Source organism: Carettochelys insculpta, chromosome 22 (assembly GCF_033958435.1).
Source record: "Carettochelys insculpta isolate YL-2023 chromosome 22, ASM3395843v1, whole genome shotgun sequence".
In the NCBI taxonomy this organism is placed as follows: domain Eukaryota; kingdom Metazoa; phylum Chordata; order Testudines; family Carettochelyidae; genus Carettochelys; species Carettochelys insculpta.
In genome coordinates this window covers 15,309,226-15,326,974 of record NC_134158.1, presented here as the reverse complement: position 1 = coordinate 15,326,974, position 17,749 = coordinate 15,309,226, and the positions used below count along the sequence as shown (strand labels likewise).

Here is a 17,749-nt window from a genome sequence, read left to right as displayed (position 1 = left end):
AATGAAAGCCTTATCGCCAGGTGGGCTCCTGACATCAGGGGGCTGCCTGGGAGGCCGGGAGTGGCTTTATTGCTTGGCTGTTAGCCAGAGGGGCAGGAAGTTAGACAGCTGTGACTCCTGGCTGTCCAGCTGTGCCCTTTATGGCAAATCTCTTCTGCCAGGCTTCTAAACCCGGCCCTGAAATCATTTCAGCCGCACCCCCGGGCGAGTTCTCCCATCAGGGGATGTCTGGCCCCTTCCTGTGAAGCAAATCTGTGGGGGCCACTGGAGGAGACGGGGTGCCAGGGTAGATGGGCCTGTCCATTGATCTGGTCCAGTCAGTCCTTAGCTGCTGGGCTGAGGGGGCACTTCAGTTTTTGGGGTGATTTTCAGAGAGGTGGGAGCTCAGCACTGCCAGGAAATTGAGACTGCTTTGCAACGGCATTCAGAAATCACAGCAACAGAGAGAATGGACCAGAGCTGAGTGATAGGCCTGACTGGTCCGTGACCAGCAGCAGATGCTGTAGGGGAAGGCGGTCAGAGCCAGGACCGAAGCATCAGGTCTCCTGGGTTCCATTCCCCAAGACAATGTTGATCCCCTGTCCTCTGCTGGTGCCAGCGTTAATGATGACCCCACTGGCTACTCCCATTCCCTGTAGAGCAAGTTGGGAGTGCTGGGACCAGTGGTCTGGCCCCTAGCATGATGCTGGCTGGTCCAGTCCCCTTTTGAAGCACTCTAAATTCTTGGCCTCGGCGACTTCCAGTGGCAGTGAGTCCCCCAGACTCGTTCCTCTTGATTTCTGGCCAAGGCCTCCTGCCCCCCATCCCTGCCCAACGAGCTTCAGAATATTCCTCTGAGGACAGGGCCCTGGAAGGGCATCCGGCCCCCTCTGGAAGTCACGGCACTGGCATTCAGACGGGGTCACCCTGACGAAGTGGGCTGCAGGCCTTGCTCGAAAGTGGGTGTTTAGGAATTGATGTTTTTAGGGTCCCCTTCTGAGGGTGATTCTCTCCTCCCTGCACCTGATCATTCAGGGGCAGCTAAGCACTAAGCTTTCATGTCCACATAGGTAGCCTCAGCCTCTAAGCCCTCCACCCCATCTCCATTTATGCGCCCTCCCCTTCTCAGGATCTTTGGGTGAGCGTTGTGCTCACAGCTCTGCCCTGTTGACTTCCCTGGTGCTATGGGGTGGAGAACAGCTGTGATAGATGGCACCTGGTCCTGCCTCCTGACCTGCCCCCTCTGGGGCCAGGGGGCTGGGAACAGCTACAGCACTGGGGGTCCCAACATGCCCCTAATGCCAGGGGCGGTGGCAGCATCCCCCTACCCCCCACCTTGTGGACACGGGGAGGAGGCCTGCACTCCGCCAAAGCAGTCCTAAGGGGCCTGAGTGTATGCCAAGGCTGGGGGTAGGGAGTCGTGGGGGAACTCAGGGGATTTCTGCCCCCCAGCTCTGGTGATGGCAGCACAAGCCATTTCCCTTTCCCCCTGGCACAACACTGCACCCCAAAACTAGCGGAGCACGCTCTGTACAGCATCTGGGTGAGTCAGAGGATCTGGGGGCCCTCTCAGCACCCCTACAGGCTTCAGCTTTGTAGGGGAATCAGTCTGGGGCACAAGCCCCCCCATTCCTTCTCGAGCCCCCCTCATCCTCTCCCCAGACACCCCCTCCCCCGCTGAACTCGAATTAAGGGCTAATGTCTCCTCTTCCTCACCCACGTGGGGCACCAGCCCCGTGGTATTTTTGTGTTGGGGGGGCAGGTTGGGGGGGGCTCGTAGTTGTTATTGTTGTTTCAAAGCATCTCAATGCAAATCTTTCCCCCGCTGGGGGACCCAGGGAGGAGGCAATGCCTCTGGTTCTCGGCTGCCCTGCCCCCCACAATCTTGGCTTTCAGGGGGCAGGGGGAGCCATTGGCACCACCAGCCCTTCCCTTTGTCCCCCATTTGGGGCCAACCCCCCAAAATAATCCCAGGGACCTTGGATCTTCCCAGCAAGCTCAGACCCAGGAAGGGGTTGGGGGGCCACATATAGAAGACTGCTGTGGGGGTCCCAGAGAGGGGCCCCCCACTGGTCCCCTGCCTCCAAGCATAAGCCATAGTTGACCTGGGGGCTGGTTGGGTTCCCAGATGAAGAGCCATTGAGCTGGGTCAGGACCAGCCCCGACCTGGTGGGGGCTGTGTTGGGAGGATGGTGCTGAGCTGTGGGGAGACTGGCTGGAGAGGGCTCCCCACTCAGGCCATCTTCCTGGGGCAGCTGTGGGGTGCAAGCCAGAGTGAGCGTGGGGTGGGGGGAGAGTGGAATCGGGTGCAGGAGGCTGGGGGGAGATCGGGCGGAGGGTGCTGGTATGTAAGGAACGGGGGGGTCAGCGGGGGTTGTGGGAGAAATGCATCAGGGTCAGTAGGCAGTGCAGGGGGAAGGTGTGGGGGGAGGCAGAGGCTGGGAGGAGGGTGGAGGTGTGGGGAGAAGGCAGGAGGTGGGGGGGAAGTCGAGAGGTGTGCGGAGCTACGTGGCTGCGCACGACAAGAGCATCTCTGGGGGACGTGGGTGAGGGAGCGGGCCGGCCGGCATGTCCTGGGTTGTGCCCGGCTCTCGGTGTCGGCCATGTTGGCCCTCACAGGTGGGGCCAGGCAGGAGTGACGGAGCAGGTCCGCCCCACGAGCTGTGCGGCCGGGCTGTGTTCTGTGCCAAGACCTCGGCACCTCTCCCGCCCTCGAAGGGCCTGCGCCCCCCAGAGACAGAAACCCACCCGCTGGGCTGATCCCCGTCCTGTGCTCAGCACCACTCCCCATGCCCTCCAAACCCGCCCAGCCCCCCATCTGAGCCCCAGCACCCTGCTGGGGGCCACCCCTGCATCCCCTGCGTCACCTGGCCGGGACCCCGCCTGCCGGGGCCTGGAGAAGTCCTAGCACGACGCCAGCGGCCAGTTCCTCAGCCCCCGGGGTCTTGGTTTGCATTTTTTTAATAGAAAAAACTAAACCGGTGTCTTCTCTTTTTAGAACCGCGACTGTTCCGAGCAGTCCCGTCCCAGGCGCTACGGGTTAAGCCATAGGCTCCGTCCGGAGGGCGGCCTCTCCCTGCCTGGCCTGCCCACGGCCGGTGCTGACTCCGGCCGGCAGGTACGGTGGCACCCCCAGCAGAGTTCTGTGCGATCAGACGGCCGTGTTGGCCCCAGCCCTTGTGCTCGGGGTGGGAGCCTGACTAAGACTCTACGCCCCTCAGGGCCTCCTGGTGCCAGAGCTCGCCTGGCCCGATGGGACAAGGCACATGGAGGCCATGCCCAGCTGTGCATGAGGGCAGGGGGCGTTGGGCCCTGAGCACCAGGGAATGGCTGTTCTCGGCACAGAGCCAAGGGGCTTCGCTGGCAGCTTTCCTGGCTTGTTTCCGGTCATTCTCCCACAGCCGATCGCAGGCTGGGAGCCGCTCAGCAGCGCGCTGCTGGCGAGCTTGGGATCTCAGAAGTAATCTGCAGTGCATTCCTCCCTGTGCCTGTTCACTGCGCACAGTTCACTACTAGTCACCATTCCTTCACTGCTCCCTGTTCCCGTTCACTGTGCACTGGTCACTACTAGTCACCATTCCCTGCACCCTGTCCCCGTTCATTGCTCACTACTAGTCACCATTTCCTGCTCCCTGTCCCCATTCACTGCTCACTGTTCACTACTAGTCACCATTCACTGCTCCTTTTCCCCGTTCGCTGCGCACTGTTCACTACTAGTCACCATTCACTGCTCCCTGTCCCCATTCACTGTACACTGTTCACTGCGAGTCACCATTCACTGCTTCCTGTCTGCATTCACTGCTCCCTGTTCACTGTTCACTACTAGTTAGTTACTATTCATTCCTCACTGTCCTCATTCACTGTTACTTAGTTATTCATTCTTCCCTGTGCCTGTTCACTACTAATCATATCCTATTCACTACTCCCATTCACTACTTGTTCACTATTATTTAGCCTCGTCCTCCAGGCTGTCCCCAGAAAAAGCCAGCAGGCGGGTGGCCAGTGCCACATAGCACCAGAGCAACCCCGCGGAGAGCTCCCCCTTGGGCCAAAATGTGTGGAACGTGTCCCGTGACCATTAAGATGGGCTCGTGTTATTCCAGACCAGGGAAAATCAGGGCTAGAGCAGGAGGGGCCTCAGCAGCAGCTTATTCCGCTGTCCCCAGCAGCGAAAGGGCCCCAGTAACCACCTGCTGAGGACCGGGAACTTGTTTCCTCTGCCACAAAGCGACACGCTCTCAGCAGAGGTGTGGCTCCTGGTGTGCCCTGAACACCAAAAGGAGAATGGTCCCCCGCTGGGCCCCCCTCCTTCTCCCTCTGGCACAGCGCCCCCTGCTGGGCCCCCACCCCGCTCCCTGGAGAACGGCACCCCCTGCTGGGCCCCCATCCTGCTCCCTCCCACACAGCACCCCCTGCTGGGCCCCCACCCCACTCCCTCTGGCACAGCGCCCCTGGCTGGTCCCCTGCCCTGCTCCCTGCACACTGCTGGGCCCCCACCCTCCTCTCTCCAGCCCAGCGCCCCCTGCTGGGCCCCCACCCCACTCTCTGCAGCACAACCCCCCTGCTAAGCTCCCCACATCCCTGCAGCAGAGCATTCTCTAGAGAGCCCTCAGCTCCCTGCAGCACCTCCCAGCTCTGCACTGGGGTATTAGAACCTGCACTGGCTGCCAGGAGAAAGCGTCTCCTAGAGAGCAAATGGCCCATCTAGCCTGGTAAGCAGCCCCCTCCCTGTCCCAGCTCAGCCCCACGGGGCCCTCTAGCTGGTACCTGGCCCCAGCCAATCCCATATCCTGCAGTGCACAGCACCAGCTGACTCAGAGGTAGGTCAGGGCCACCCCATAGTGGGCAGCTGGGGGGAAGCCTGCCCCAGGAGGGAACCCCTTCCTAACCCAGGGAGACAGGTGGGCGGGGAGGCCCTGATCTCCCCCAGGCCTTGCAAGGGGGTTCATGTGCCTTAAGGTCACCCTCTGTGTCCACCTACCCTCTGCCAGCATTGGGGTGGGAGCCCCATTGGGCTCTGGTGTGAGTTCTAGTTCTAATACATGTGCGTGCACACACAGGACAGGCTCATCCCCTCCAGCAGGGGGCAGTGTACACACACATACACATGCACGCACGCGCGCGCACCCAGGTCACAGGGATCCATATCACGAGCCACAAATATGCCACTGGATCGCACAGAACTCGGCAGGCACCCCTCCCAAATCAAGGGCACATAAAACGCCATTTCAAACCAAATCCAAAACCACCCAATAATTATGGATAATAATCAGACTCCTTAGCTAGCGACTCAATCAGATCAGGTGCCCACGCTAGTGGGTGGAACAAATCTCGATGGACTCTGGGCTCAACCCTAGGCCGGTGACGCCATATGGATTTAAAGGACAAATGAAGTTGTTATAAAGTTCCCTGGAATTGGTGTAATTTGGGGGTTTTGAATAAACGGATGTTTCCTGCTGCTGGTGTGACGTTCTCCCCTTGCTGTCAGCGGGTACGACTGCGTGAGGCTGCAGCCTCTCTGGGGTGGGACGCAGGGGCTGGGTATGCAGGGACCACTCAAAGCTGGGATGCAGCCCCTCTGGGGTGGCGCACAGGGGCTGGGTATATGGGGATGTCTCCCATGGTGCTAGGATGCAGCCCCTCTGGGGTGGCGCACAGGGGCTGGGTATATGGGGATGTCTCCCATGGTGCTAGGATGCAGCCCCTCTGGGGTGGAGCACATAAGGTTGCCAAACGTCCAATCACACAAACCCAAACATCCTTGTTCTGCCCCTGCCCCATCCTGCTCGCTCCATACCCCCTGCCTCTGTTTCTTGCTCTGTCCCACCCTCCCTCACTTTCACTAGCTAGGACTTGGGCCAAGGGGGTCAGTATGTGGAGGAGGCTCTGGGCAGTCTGGGACAGGGGGTGGGTGCAGAAGAGGGCATGGGGTGCAGGCTGGGGAAAGGCGTCAGGGTGCAGGAGGGGGCTTAGGGCTAGGGCAGGGGACTGGAGTGCAGGGCAGCTACAAGGGCATGGGTCCCAGCCAGGCAGCACTTGCTTGCAGGGGAGCATGGCTAAGGTAGGTTCCCTGCCTCATCCAGCTCCACATGGCTTCTGGAAGTGGCTGCACATCTGGCCCCTAGATGAAAGGTGGTGGGGAGGGCAGGTGACTCTGCGCTCCCATTGGCCATGGTGCCATGCTACTGGCCAATGGGAGGTGCTGAGGTGGCACTCAAAGTGGGTGCAGTGCGTGGTGCCACATGACCCCCTGTGTAGGGGCCTAGTTTTTTCTAGTAACTGTGCAAGGCCAGGGCAGGCAGTGAGCCTACCTTAACCCAGTGGTGCCACCTGACTTTTAGCCACCTAAAATCACCCAGGTTGGCTTCTGTAGCCTCCTGAAGATTGATCCCGCTTCTGGGAGACTCCTGGGGACACCAGGATGGCTGGCAACCCTCAGGGCGCAGGGGCTGGTTATAGGGGGACCCTTGCTCAGCACTGGGATGGGGACTCCCTAGTGTGGGGCACAGGGGCTGGGTACAGCAGGGTGTAAGACAGCAGTGACTCTGCACCGGCCCAGCAGGATGGAGTCAGCCAGCAGGAAACGTGGCCAGGTCTGTGGCCATTGCACTGCCTGCCCAGGGAGGCCCGAAGGTGTTTTACACGGCACCATGAATACCAGGCCCTGGTCTTTATTGTTCTCACAGAAGGTGGCATGGCCACCCCCAGCACTGCCCCACAACATCAGGGCCAAACCTGCCTAACAAGGGCACACATCCTCCCCTTACCCTACAGGGGAATCTCCCGCACCCAAAGCACTATAAGGCCCATGACACACACACACAGGGCCACCTGGCAGATGGGGGGCAGGGAAGGGGTTGCAGGAGCCCTGTAGCCTGATGTCCCAGGCCTAGGAGTGGGGGTGTAATTATTTTGTGACCCTAATTCTCCCCCTCCCCGCAGAAACAACACCATGATCTGATTGGCTGTGGCCATGTTTGCATATTATATGAATAATTATAAGGCTGCTACATCTGCGGGAGGAGGAATCGCTCCTTTATCTCTGATTGGCTGTTAGGGCTGCCATTTGCATCATGATAAAAGGAAGTCCCGCCCCCTCTGCTTTTCTTTTTTTCAAAGGTCGTGGCCCTTTGCGGGAAGTAGATCGCCTGTGGTGTCCTTCCCTCCCCTTCCGCTCACTTTCTTCCGTTCCTATTGGCTCAGCCGCCGTCAATCTGGTATTTCAAATCTCTGCCCCGCCCCTCTTCGCGACCGTTAGGGATAAACAACCCTCTGCTCCCTCTTCACCCCTCCCTCCTACCTCAGAATCCACCGCCTCTACGCGTTCATATTCAAATCCCGCCAATCGTGATGCTGGCCCCGCCCCTCTCTCGCTTTCCCATTGGCTCCTGGCCGTCGCGGACATTCGTTGTCAACGTCCTCCCGGGGAAGACAAGAGGGAGGGGGTGCCAACCCCTCCGTTCCACCGGGCCTGATTGGGCGGCCGGGATTCGAAAGGGGCGTGGTCGGCCTGGGCCAAAGGCTATAAAGTCCCTTGCTGGGCACTAGCCCAGCTCTAGTGAGGGTGGGAGGCGATTGGAGAGCTGCCAGTGGTGGGGGAGTCCCTGCAAGGGAAGGCACAAGGAAGAAAGGGGGACCCCGGCCACCCAGATTGGGGGGGTCAGTCAGAGGCGGGGGCCTGATTGGCAAAGGTGGGGAGAGGGGGGCCTGGGAGGAGACCCTGCCTCTCCCCACCCTGCAGAGGAGTGAGCTCTATAGGACTGGGCCATCCCATTAGGGCTAAGGGGACCCCCCCCCCCAGGTTTAGGGGACGCCCTGCCTGTGTAGGGGGCACCTGGTATCTTCCAGCCTCAGGCCAGACCCACCGCCATGGTGAGTGGTTCTTGTTCCCTTGTTCTCTGCTTTCCCAAGGCCCCACCAGGTTACGGGGGTTGCAATTTTGGAGGGGCATGTCTCCCATTTTGTAGGGGGCAGCTGCATGAGACTGTTCAGTGGGGTGGGGCTGAGAGTCTCTTCCTATGGGGTGGGCAGCTCCGTTATGGATGAGGGCAGCTGTTTTGGTTGGGGTTTTAATAGGGCCTGCTTGCAGTTGGGGGTAGGGTGCATGTGCCCTTCAAGGCTCAAATATGGGGGTCTAGGCCAGCGGGCCAACTGCAGTCAGGGAGTCACTAGCCAAAAGCGATGGTTTAGGGACAGGAGGGGCCACAATTTGCTTGAGATGCTTTGGGGGGAACATCTGGACCCTAGGAAGAACAGACAAAAACAGGCCCTTTAATGGAGCAAAGTCTTACGAGGTTGGAGCCTCTGGTCCTTTAAAAGCTGTAGCTGGTGCTGATTTAATAATGGAGCATTCAGTAGGCTTTAAACTTGGGGTGAGAGTTTACTTTAATATTTTTTATTTTGGCACCTCATTTATTAAGCAGCTTTTTTTTAAGGTGTAGAAGGAGGTGAAAAGTGGATGAGCATTTGTCTGGCCTATCAATAAGGGCTTCCTTTTAAAAAAAAAAAAAAAAGCCATAGGTTTAATCAGGCCTGACATTCATCAGAGGTGGGTCTAATTTTTGCTGCTTCCCTTATTATCAGCAATACTAAAAACTGCTCCCAAGTTCTGTAGGGTTTGCTAAACCCCTGGGCAACTTGATACCCACGTGTTCTTTCAAAATCCCTTCTCGGTTGGGTGCTGCATTGGGAGTCTGATTTGCTTAGTTGTGTGTTAGGTGCTGGTTGTAAGGAGGATCTGAGTGCGTGTCAGGTATGTATGTATGTCTCTTTTCTTCTGGTTTTCTGGCAAGGACTGGTCAGAAAGTGATCTGCATGTATGAATTTCTTCTGCACACGTCCAGAGACTTTCTGTATTTATAACTTTTTGGACCTGAGGGATTTGCATGGCTGATTTTCTTATGCAGGCCTCATGCAATCCTGGGGACTTGCCCTAGTAACTTGTGCACATAATTTTTTGAGTGTAGAGTTTGAGTGATGTTCACCATGGGTGTTGGAGGAGGTGGGGAAGCTGAGTGATGACTTCACTAACCCAGCTGGTTGGTTGGCTAGTTAGCTTTGTGGTTGGGCTAGTGGATTTTCTGGCTGATCTTGCATGGTATGAGAAAATGTGGTAGAAAAGTTTTTGGTGGCTGTCCTGTGCTTACTGGAGGTCCCTCTGTCAGATTCCAGCATGGGTACCAAGGGTCTTACACCCCATCTATGCCAGGGGTTCTCTCATTTCCTGCTTTTCTGCTCTTGAATGTTGAGATGGTCCCCAGCCCACGTTTCACCCCCAGATCTTGTTGCAAGCAATGGCCCGGACTCTTCAAAAGCACTTATTTTAGGGTGGCATGTTTTTTCCTCCCCAGAGCCCATTGGGGGATGGGGAGTTCAAATCAGGCCCCTCTCCATTTCTGGCTGCTTCTGAAAAGCCCTGGCCAAATTTTGATCCATCCTCTGGTGTGAATCTGGTCCCTGGAGGGTCATTGTTCCTAAAATTGCATAGCTGTGGCTCCAGCATCATCTCTTCCCTGGGCAGAGCCAGGCAGAGCACGTGCAGCTTCTCAAGAAAATGTCTTTCTTTGCAGCAGCATCCCAGGGACTGATGGCACTGGCTCAGCGTAGCTCCGTAGTCTGTCGTGCTTGGGTGGCCTAGCTGTGATGTAGCTTCAGCTCAGGACTGTTTCTGTTGCCTGCCACAAAATGCCAGCGGCTCTGCGAGCCGCAGGGCCTAGCACCTGCCAGGCCTCTGTGCTTCGCTGGGTTAACCAGTGAGCCAGGCTCTGCGTGTGCTGGCTTGTGGAGAAATTGTGCTCTTGGCTTGAGGGTCTGCCCTAGAGCTGCTGTGGGGCCAGGAAGTCCTGTTTACAGGCAAGGGCTGCCCTTGGTCATGCTCTGCTTCAGCCTGAGCCTCCGGGCTTTGTAGCTCCTTTGTATGGTCAAGGGAGCAGCTTCTGTGCCTCTGTCCTGGGATGCCCTTGCTGATGGCTCCTCTTTGTAGGCCAGTGCAATGTCCCATGCTGGTTTTAAAAAGGAGTGGGGTAAAACTGATGTGGCTAGACACTGGGGGTGGGGCCCTCTGAGCCTGTTAGTGGCTACGGTTCTCCTGTGCCAGTCGGGAGTTCCAGCGAATCATTCCCCTCTGCTGCAGGGCTGTCCGCTCAGGCGTGACGTGAGCTACTGTACCTCAGTCTGTCATCCCCAGGGAACCAAGAACTGGGACCTCGGGGGTAACCCTGAACCCCCGATGCTGGATGGGCCCTAAAGATTTCTGAGGGCAGCTGGGGCTGGTACTCAGCAGACCCTGCTGTCTCTTCAGCAAAGATGCATCTGATATGTGAGAGCTGCCTTCCCCTAGGTCTGGGGGTTGCTCTGGGGCTCCCCAGATCCTGCCCGAGACCCAAATCCACCTCCCCTGGGAGATCCCCGCAGGTACAGAGACCCGGCTTGGCCTTCAAAAGCTGGGGCTCCCTCCCTGCAAAAACCTTACCTGGGGTCCCGTGTTCCTAGCGTCACGGGGGACTCATCCTCGTTAGTACATCTGAAAAGAAGGCAGGAGGGAGGGTGGGGGGGGCTTTGGCTTGGTCTCTGGCTGGTCAACCTCTTTGAATGGGTGCTGTTATGCTCCGCAGCTTACTGAGCCTGCAGAGGCAAGAGGAGGCTGTTGCTGGCTGAAGTTGTGGGGGATGGGTGACCAGAAGAGCTCTTTTGGGCTGGGGGCAGCTAGGTAGCGATTTTGTTCCCCCACTTCTGGGGGGTGAAAACGGGACAGCGGGTTCCAGCTGGTCCCCACCGACCAGCCCCCGGGTGCCCTCAATAAAGCCACTCTGTCACCAGGCAGGGTGACTGGCACATGCGGGGAGAGATCGGTGCAGCTGGAAGCTCGTGGGCAGCCTCCCCTTTAATTTCTTTCTGGACTTATCTTCATTAGAGCCACTCACTTCCCCTTCCCAGGTCCCGTGACTTGGATGTGGTGTGACCAGGGCTTCCCTGGGACACCCACTGGGGCATGGCCAGGACAATGGGGTAGGCGATTGTGGAGCCTCCAGTCGGCACTGTACATCACACCTTGTAGGGGTGTGAGCTTGGACCAGGCAGTGAGAATGCTGGGCCCTGCAGGGGGAGGTTGGGGGTTGTTTGTGGGCTCGCTCTCCTCTGTTGGTGCTGAGTCCAGGATGAGCCAGGGGTTCCCAATGCTTCTGCTTTGGCTAAGCTCCCTAGGGCACCAGGGGGGAAGGGAGGAAGAACTGGGGAGCAGGCCAGCATGCTACTGCTGGTGCTGGGAGCTGCTCCCTAGGGATAGCTGCAGGCCCAGGTGGTGCCCAGCTCCCGTGGCCTGTGACGCGTCCCCATCCATCTCCCTCTACAGAACTCGAACGTGGAAAACCTGCCACCCCATGTCATCCGGCTGGTCTACAAGGAGGTCTCCACCCTGACATCCGACCCTCCGGAGGGCATCAAGGTCTTCCCCAATGAGGAGGACATCACAGATGTCCAGGTCACCATTGAAGGACCAGGTGAGTGGGAGGTGTGGCTATGAGGGGGCAGGGAGGCTTTCCTCAGCCTTCCCTCTCCACCCAGCTTGCCTTTGCCTGTGGCTAGAGGAATCATAGAACACTAGAACTGGAAGGGACCTCAAGAGGTCATCAAGTCCAGTTCCCTGACCAATTGGCAGGACCAAACACCACCTAGATCATCCCCTGCTAGGTGTCTGTCTAACCTGCTCTTAAATATCCCCAGCGATGGAGATTCCACAACCTCCCTAGGTAATTTATTCCACTGTTTAACCCCCTGACAGGAAGTTTTTCCTAATGTCCAACCTAAACCTCCCTTGCTGCAGTTTAAGTCTGTTGTTTGCTGCCCTATCTTCAGAGGCCAAGGAGAATGTTTCTCACTCTGTCTTGTAACTCTGAGGTACTTGAAAACCACTATCATTTCCTCTGTCTTCTCTCTTCTAAACTCAACAAGCCCAGTTTTGTCTTCCCTCATCACTCATGTTCTCTTGACCCTTAATCATTCTTGTTGCTCTTCTCTGGACCTTTTCCAATTTCTCCCCCTCTTTCTTGAAATGTGGTGCCCAGAATGGGACACAGTACTCCAGCTGAGGCCTAACCAGTGCAGAGCAGAGCAGAAGATGACTTCCCATGTCTTGCTCACAACACTCCTGTTAATACATCTCAGAATCAGGTTTGCTTTTTTGGCAACAGCATGTGGTCCACTGACACTTAAGTCCCTTTCCACAGTGCTCCTTCCTGGACGGTCGCTTCCCATTCTATATGTGGAGGACATTTACCAATCTCATGTGTTTTAGTAGTCAACAGGGGCAACTTAAGTGGCCTCACTAAGGTGTGTCACTGAATTTTGAGAGAATAGGAAGCAGGATGCATAAATCCTCACTCAACTCCAATTACTAGACCTCACTGGAACTGTTCTACTGTTAATCAGGTAGAACTAAGACCATTCATTTACTTTCAGCCCTAAAATTAGGAGACTGTCACAAAAACCCCCACAAATTTCCTGTCAGCCAGGCAGTTCCTCCTTTGACCTAAGCGCAGTGCTAGGGGCTACTGTGCTTCAGGGCGAGGATGAGGGGGGACTCAGCAGAGGGCCCTGTGCCCCAGGGAGCAGGACTGGGGGCTCGGCAGGTGGCTCTGATCCCTGTGAAGAGTGGCTCTAACCAAGAGCTCCTGATGATCCTTGGGATTGATTTCCTGGCTCCCAGTGCCTGGGAATGGGGGGCGGGGCAGGGGCTGTGGGGGGAGTAATTACTACTTGAGTCACTTGGAGACAGGAGTACGGATTTTTGTCCATGCTGTGCCAAGTGAGGGTCCCCCATGCCCTGCTCCAGGGGTGGCTGACTCCCTCAGCACAGAGCAGGGCCTTCCTGGGGGTGGTGGGGGTCATTCATAACAGCCCTCCCCACAGCCTGTGCCCCCTGAGTCCCATGTGCTGCCTATAGCCAGGCCCCCACCCCAGGGTGATGAGTCTGGGGAGTGGGGTCAGGTCCCATCTCACTCACTCTGCTCCCTTGGCAGAGGGGACGCCCTACGCTGGGGGCGTTTTCCGCATGAAGCTCATCCTGGGCAAGGACTTCCCAGCTGCCCCGCCCAAGGGCTACTTCCTCACCAAGATCTTCCACCCCAACGTGGGCGCCAACGGCGAGATTTGCGTCAACGTCCTCAAGAAGGACTGGAAGGCAGAGCTGGGCATTAAGCATGTGCTGCTGGTAAGTGGGGGGCTCAATAGGGGGCACTCTCAGAGGCGGTCAGGGCTGGTGCTGATCTGCCAGGCAGTGGGCTGGAGGGCCCAGCGGGGGGCGCTCTCCCAGGCGGTCAGGGCTGGCGCTGATCTGCCAGGCAGTGGGCTGGAGGGCCCAGCGGGGGGCGCTCTCCCAGGCGGTCAGGGCTGGTGCTGATCTGCCAGGCAATGGGCTGGAGGGCCCAGCGGGGGGCGCTCTCCCAGGCGGTCAGGGCTGGCGCTGATTTGCCAGGACAGATGTCTGTCTCTCAGTGCCCGTGCATGCTGGCCCCAGGAGGCTTTGGCTTCCAGTGACTGAGCAGTGCAGGTGGTCAAATGTCCTGCTGCCTGCCTGGGTATTTCACACCTCTGGTAACACTGAGGGCCACTGGAGGCTTGAAAACCTTCAAGGGACCCTCTTGCTGCAGCCACTGGGAGATGTTTCAGCTCCCTCATTGCAGGGTCTCCCCTCCCACCTGCCAGGAACTCTGGGAGTCCCATGCCCTACCCCCACCATGCAGCTTTGCTTTTGGCTGGGGCAGTGGCTCCTTCGGGCCATCTGTGGGCCATCCCCCAGGTGACAGGCAGAGTGGAGTTGGGGGGCCCCTGTGCCTGTACCCCATTGTCCCCCTGGGTGGACTTCTAGCCAGTGGGGTCTGAAACCTTAGTCCTGGGTGGGCTGGGGTGTTGTGGTCAGTGTTATCCAGAGCCCAGCTGTGGGGCCATGTCTCCCTGTGCGCCTGGGATTACAGAAATGAGTAGAGATGCACTCCACAAATCCCTGGCCCCTGGTATCGGTGCACCTGCCAGGACCCTGAACTCAGACAGCATCACTGCCTGGGGCCTCAGTCCCCCCCATGGGAAGTTGCTGTCTCCAGAGGTCAAACTCCCAGCCTGCTCTTCTGTGGCACCGAGGTCCGGCCTGCCTTCCCAAGTGTGGTCCTCGGCTCCATGGATCAGGTGGGGAGCTCTGCTGGTGAAGGAGTGGAGACCTTGCTAGGGCGATGGGAGAGATGGATGGACACCCTGGGGCTGGGGGACACCTTCCTTGCAGCTGCATCCAGGCTTCATGGTCGGGCAGCTGTAGCTCGGCTGGCCCAGTCTCTGCAGTGTAGACATAACTCTAATCCGAGCCCCTTTCCCCTCGGCAGTGGGATAGCTCCCCTCCCTGGCAGGAGACACTGGCTAGGGCTTTGGTGAGAACAGTGCCAGTAAAAAGCTGTGTTGTGCAGCGGCTCCGGGGGCTCTTGGTGAGCCGCTTGGTCTGGTGCCCCTGTTCCCCAGGGGACCTTGTACTGCAGAGTAAGACTGGCTGTGGGAAACCTGGCATGTCTGAGCAGTGGGGATTGCTGGGGGCTTCAGGCTGGGCTTAGCTGTCAGGTGTTTGAGGGGTTGAAGCTGCCCCCAGCAGTCTGCCCCAATCATGGGGGGGTGGCCAGGGTGCCTTGGGCTGCGGCTGTTCTCTGCCCATCAGGGCCCATACGCAGATGGCCCGTGTGTTTCACGCTCCCGGAGGCTGCCCCCACAGGTCATGTTAGGACTGGTGGGAGGTTGGGTCCCTGGCGGCTGTGGAACTCAGCTGGTTTCGTGCCTGGTAGCCAAAGGGCCGGCATGTGGCTGCAGGCCGGGTGCTGCTCAGGGAAGTTCCCACTTACCAGCAGTGCTGGGGCGGGGAGGTGGTATAGGAAGGGGAGGAAGGATAGCACAAGCCCCCTGCAGTCCCCTTCTGGCAGCCCTGTCCTGGGCCCTGCCTGTCCCCCTTTGCTGTTGCACTCCCCCCCGAGAGAGCTGCATCTTGGCACCGGAGCAGTTGGCAGGGCAACAGGAACTGCAGTAATACCAGGTGTCAGGCTCATCCGGAGAGGCGCTCAGGGCCCCTGGACCTGCTCCACACCAGCCCACTGCCTGAGGCTGCACCCCACAAGTCAGGCTGAGGACGCCCCTGGTCTGCTGCCGCTGCTGCCTGTCGCGAGGCACTGAGCTGCTGGCATAGGCCGTGTTCCTAGCGTGAGTGAGAGGATGGGGGTGGTTTGCTGGGTGGTCTGGAAATGGGGTGGGAAGCATCTGAGGGCAAAGAGGCAATGGCCTGATCCTTCAGAACCTGCAAATGGAGGGGACTTCTGAGTTGCACTAAGCAAAGCTCAGCCTCTCACCTGCTTGGTGGGACAGAACATGTACAGCACCTGACACATGGGGCACCCATCCAGCTCAGCGCTGCTGAGCCCTCACTGCCCCTCCACATTGGGCCAGGCCACTGGACCTGCCCACGCTGGCCTGGCTGGCTGCCCCTCTCGTGCCATCCCTGTGCTCTCTGCTGGAGGGTCCCTTAACTGGGAAGTGAAATCGATGAGTTGTGGGGTTGCAGCCTCAATTTCTCCTGCCTCCATTCTTGGGGTGCTGCAGAGCCTGGTTTCTGAGGGTGCCCCAGATCTCTGGGCACTTGGAAAGATTAGATTGGGGGTGGAGGCCAGTGGAGTGCCACAGGCGATTTGTCCTGCTGTGGTGCTCAGGGGTCCCCAGCCGTGTAACAAGACAAGTGGGGTGTCCTGCCCTGCCAGCTGTTGCTGTCTGCAGGAGAGGCTGGACTGATGGGAGCTCCAGCAGCAACTTCTCTTGGGAACAGCTGTGGGCAGCCCCTTCTCCTGTTAATCCCCCCACTCCCCCCAGACCATTAAGTGCTTGCTGATCCATCCCAACCCCGAGTCGGCCCTGAACGAGGAAGCAGGCCGTCTTCTGCTGGAGAACTACGAGGAGTACGCTGCCCGGGCCCGCCTGCTGACAGAGATCCACGCCCAGCCTGCCACCCTGCGGGGGGCCAGCAAGGACCCAGCTGACCCCTGCTCCTCCGCCACCCTCCTGGGCGCCAGCGGTGAGGGCCCCTTGGCCAAGAAGCACGCCGGTGACAGGGACAAGAAGCAACTGGCCAAGAAGAAGACGGACAAAAAGCGGGCGCTGCGGCGGCTCTAGGGGCGGGGGGCTGGTGGGGCTGATGGACTACCTGGTGTGGGTGGGGGGAGGGGGATCCGGGTGGGGGTCTAATAAAATGTCCCTTTTCCCAGCTTTTGGTTAAGGCGCTTTGGTATTTTACCCTTTTTTCAATCTAAGTTATTTAAGTTATAAAAATATCTATTAAAGGACTTTTTTTTTCTAGTGACAGATGATTTATTCTCCCCCCAGACAGGGCACTCGGTGCTGCTCAGGCTGAGATCTGTTCCAAGGATGTGGGGAAAGTGAGCCACCAGAGGGCAGAGCTGTCCTGTTGATGCAGGGAGGTGGGAGCGCAGCTTGCCCCAGCCCAGCAGGCATGGCTCTGAGTGTTAGAGCCTTGGCCTGCTGTCTGAATTCCCTCTGGTGTAACCACTAGTCCCCACTCCCCTTCCAAAGCTGGGAATTGAATTGGATAGTCCTGACTCTAACCACAGGACACCACTCCCTTCCCAAAGTGGTGATAGAACTCAGGAGTCCTGGCTCCCAGCTTCCCCTGCTTTAACCACTAGACACCACTCCCCTCCTGGAGGTGTGGGTCTGACTCCTTTTAACCTCTAGCTGGGGGCTCTTCAGGCACCAACTTTTCATGCTGCTCAAGTGTGTGCCTGCAGGGGAGGGCTGGCTGAAGTGTCTATACAGCACATCAGATAAGTTAAGCCAAAGTAAAGGTGTGAATTTAAAGTGGGTTCAGTAAAGCCTCTGTGTGGCTGCTCTTAGTTTGAGCTGCAGGGACTCAGTTTGAGTTCCTTGCCAAAGGGGTTTAAACCAGTGTGTGTTTAACTGTGAATGAGGGTGTGCGCACCCCCATGTCTACATCTGTTGCTTTTGGCAGGTCAGTGGGACTGAGGGGCCTGTCTGCTTTGCAGATTTGTCTTGCAAGTTCTCACCCCGTGCAGTTCCCCCTGCCTGGGCCTGCAACAATGTGGGCTACCTGAGTTGATGATTAATTTATTGGAGCTGCACCTCTCCTAGAGCTGGAAGGGACCTTGGGAGGTCATTTAGTCCAGTCCCCTGCTTTCTCAGCAGGCCCAAGCACCATTCCTGACATCTGTTTGCCCTAATCGAGCTCAGAACCCTGGGTTTAGCAGGCCAATGCTCAAACCACTGACCTGCTGGGCTGGGGGCAACCTGTCTGGACTTCTGATTTGATTAGTCACAAGGCAGGCTCCAAACCAGCAGGAGACAAAGCAGGCTGCTCTCCATGGCTGTGATGGGTCCCTTCCCCCACCATGGGCTGCGCAGGCTGCACAAGACCAGGAAGCAGTATGCATACCACTGCAGGTTCCACTCTTGCTGCTCTCAGAGGGGTGCCCCTCACTCCTGCCCCACAGCCCCTGAACAGGGTACCCTGAGAGGCATGTGACTTAGCTGCTGTTTACTGCTCCTGTGGGTGGAGCACCGTGGCTGCTGCTGGTCTCTTCACTTGCCTCCCCCTCATCCCTTTGGACTGAGCCCAGCTCCTGACACACACCCCTAGTCCCTGGTTCTGTGGGGCCAGCATGGGGGTCCCTAAACTGCAGCTGCTCAAATGCCTCCCTAGGGACCTGTGTCCCCTTTTATTGCC

The 17,749-nt window shown here is 58.0% G+C and overlaps 1 protein-coding gene across 1 annotated transcript; it reads left to right on the top strand.

The window, feature by feature from the left end:
• The first annotated feature begins 7,412 nt into the window (after nt 1-7,412).
• Nucleotides 7,413-16,164, top strand: UBE2S (ubiquitin conjugating enzyme E2 S). The gene is made up of 4 exons (XM_075016406.1): nt 7,413-7,851; nt 11,330-11,477; nt 12,996-13,186; nt 15,865-16,164. Exons 1-4 carry the CDS (start codon nt 7,849-7,851, stop codon nt 16,162-16,164), a joined length of 642 nt encoding a protein of 213 aa, XP_074872507.1. The 5' UTR covers nt 7,413-7,848.
• The last annotated feature ends 1,585 nt before the right edge of the window (nt 16,165-17,749 follow it).

Bases quoted from the DNA above. Each gene is read 5' to 3' on its own strand.
- UBE2S (XM_075016406.1), top strand. The intron at 11,478-12,995 runs GTGAGTGGGAGG...CTCCCTTGGCAG, and splicing joins GGTCACCATTGAAGGACCAG to AGGGGACGCCCTACGCTGGG. The intron at 13,187-15,864 runs GTAAGTGGGGGG...CACTCCCCCCAG, and splicing joins GCATTAAGCATGTGCTGCTG to ACCATTAAGTGCTTGCTGAT.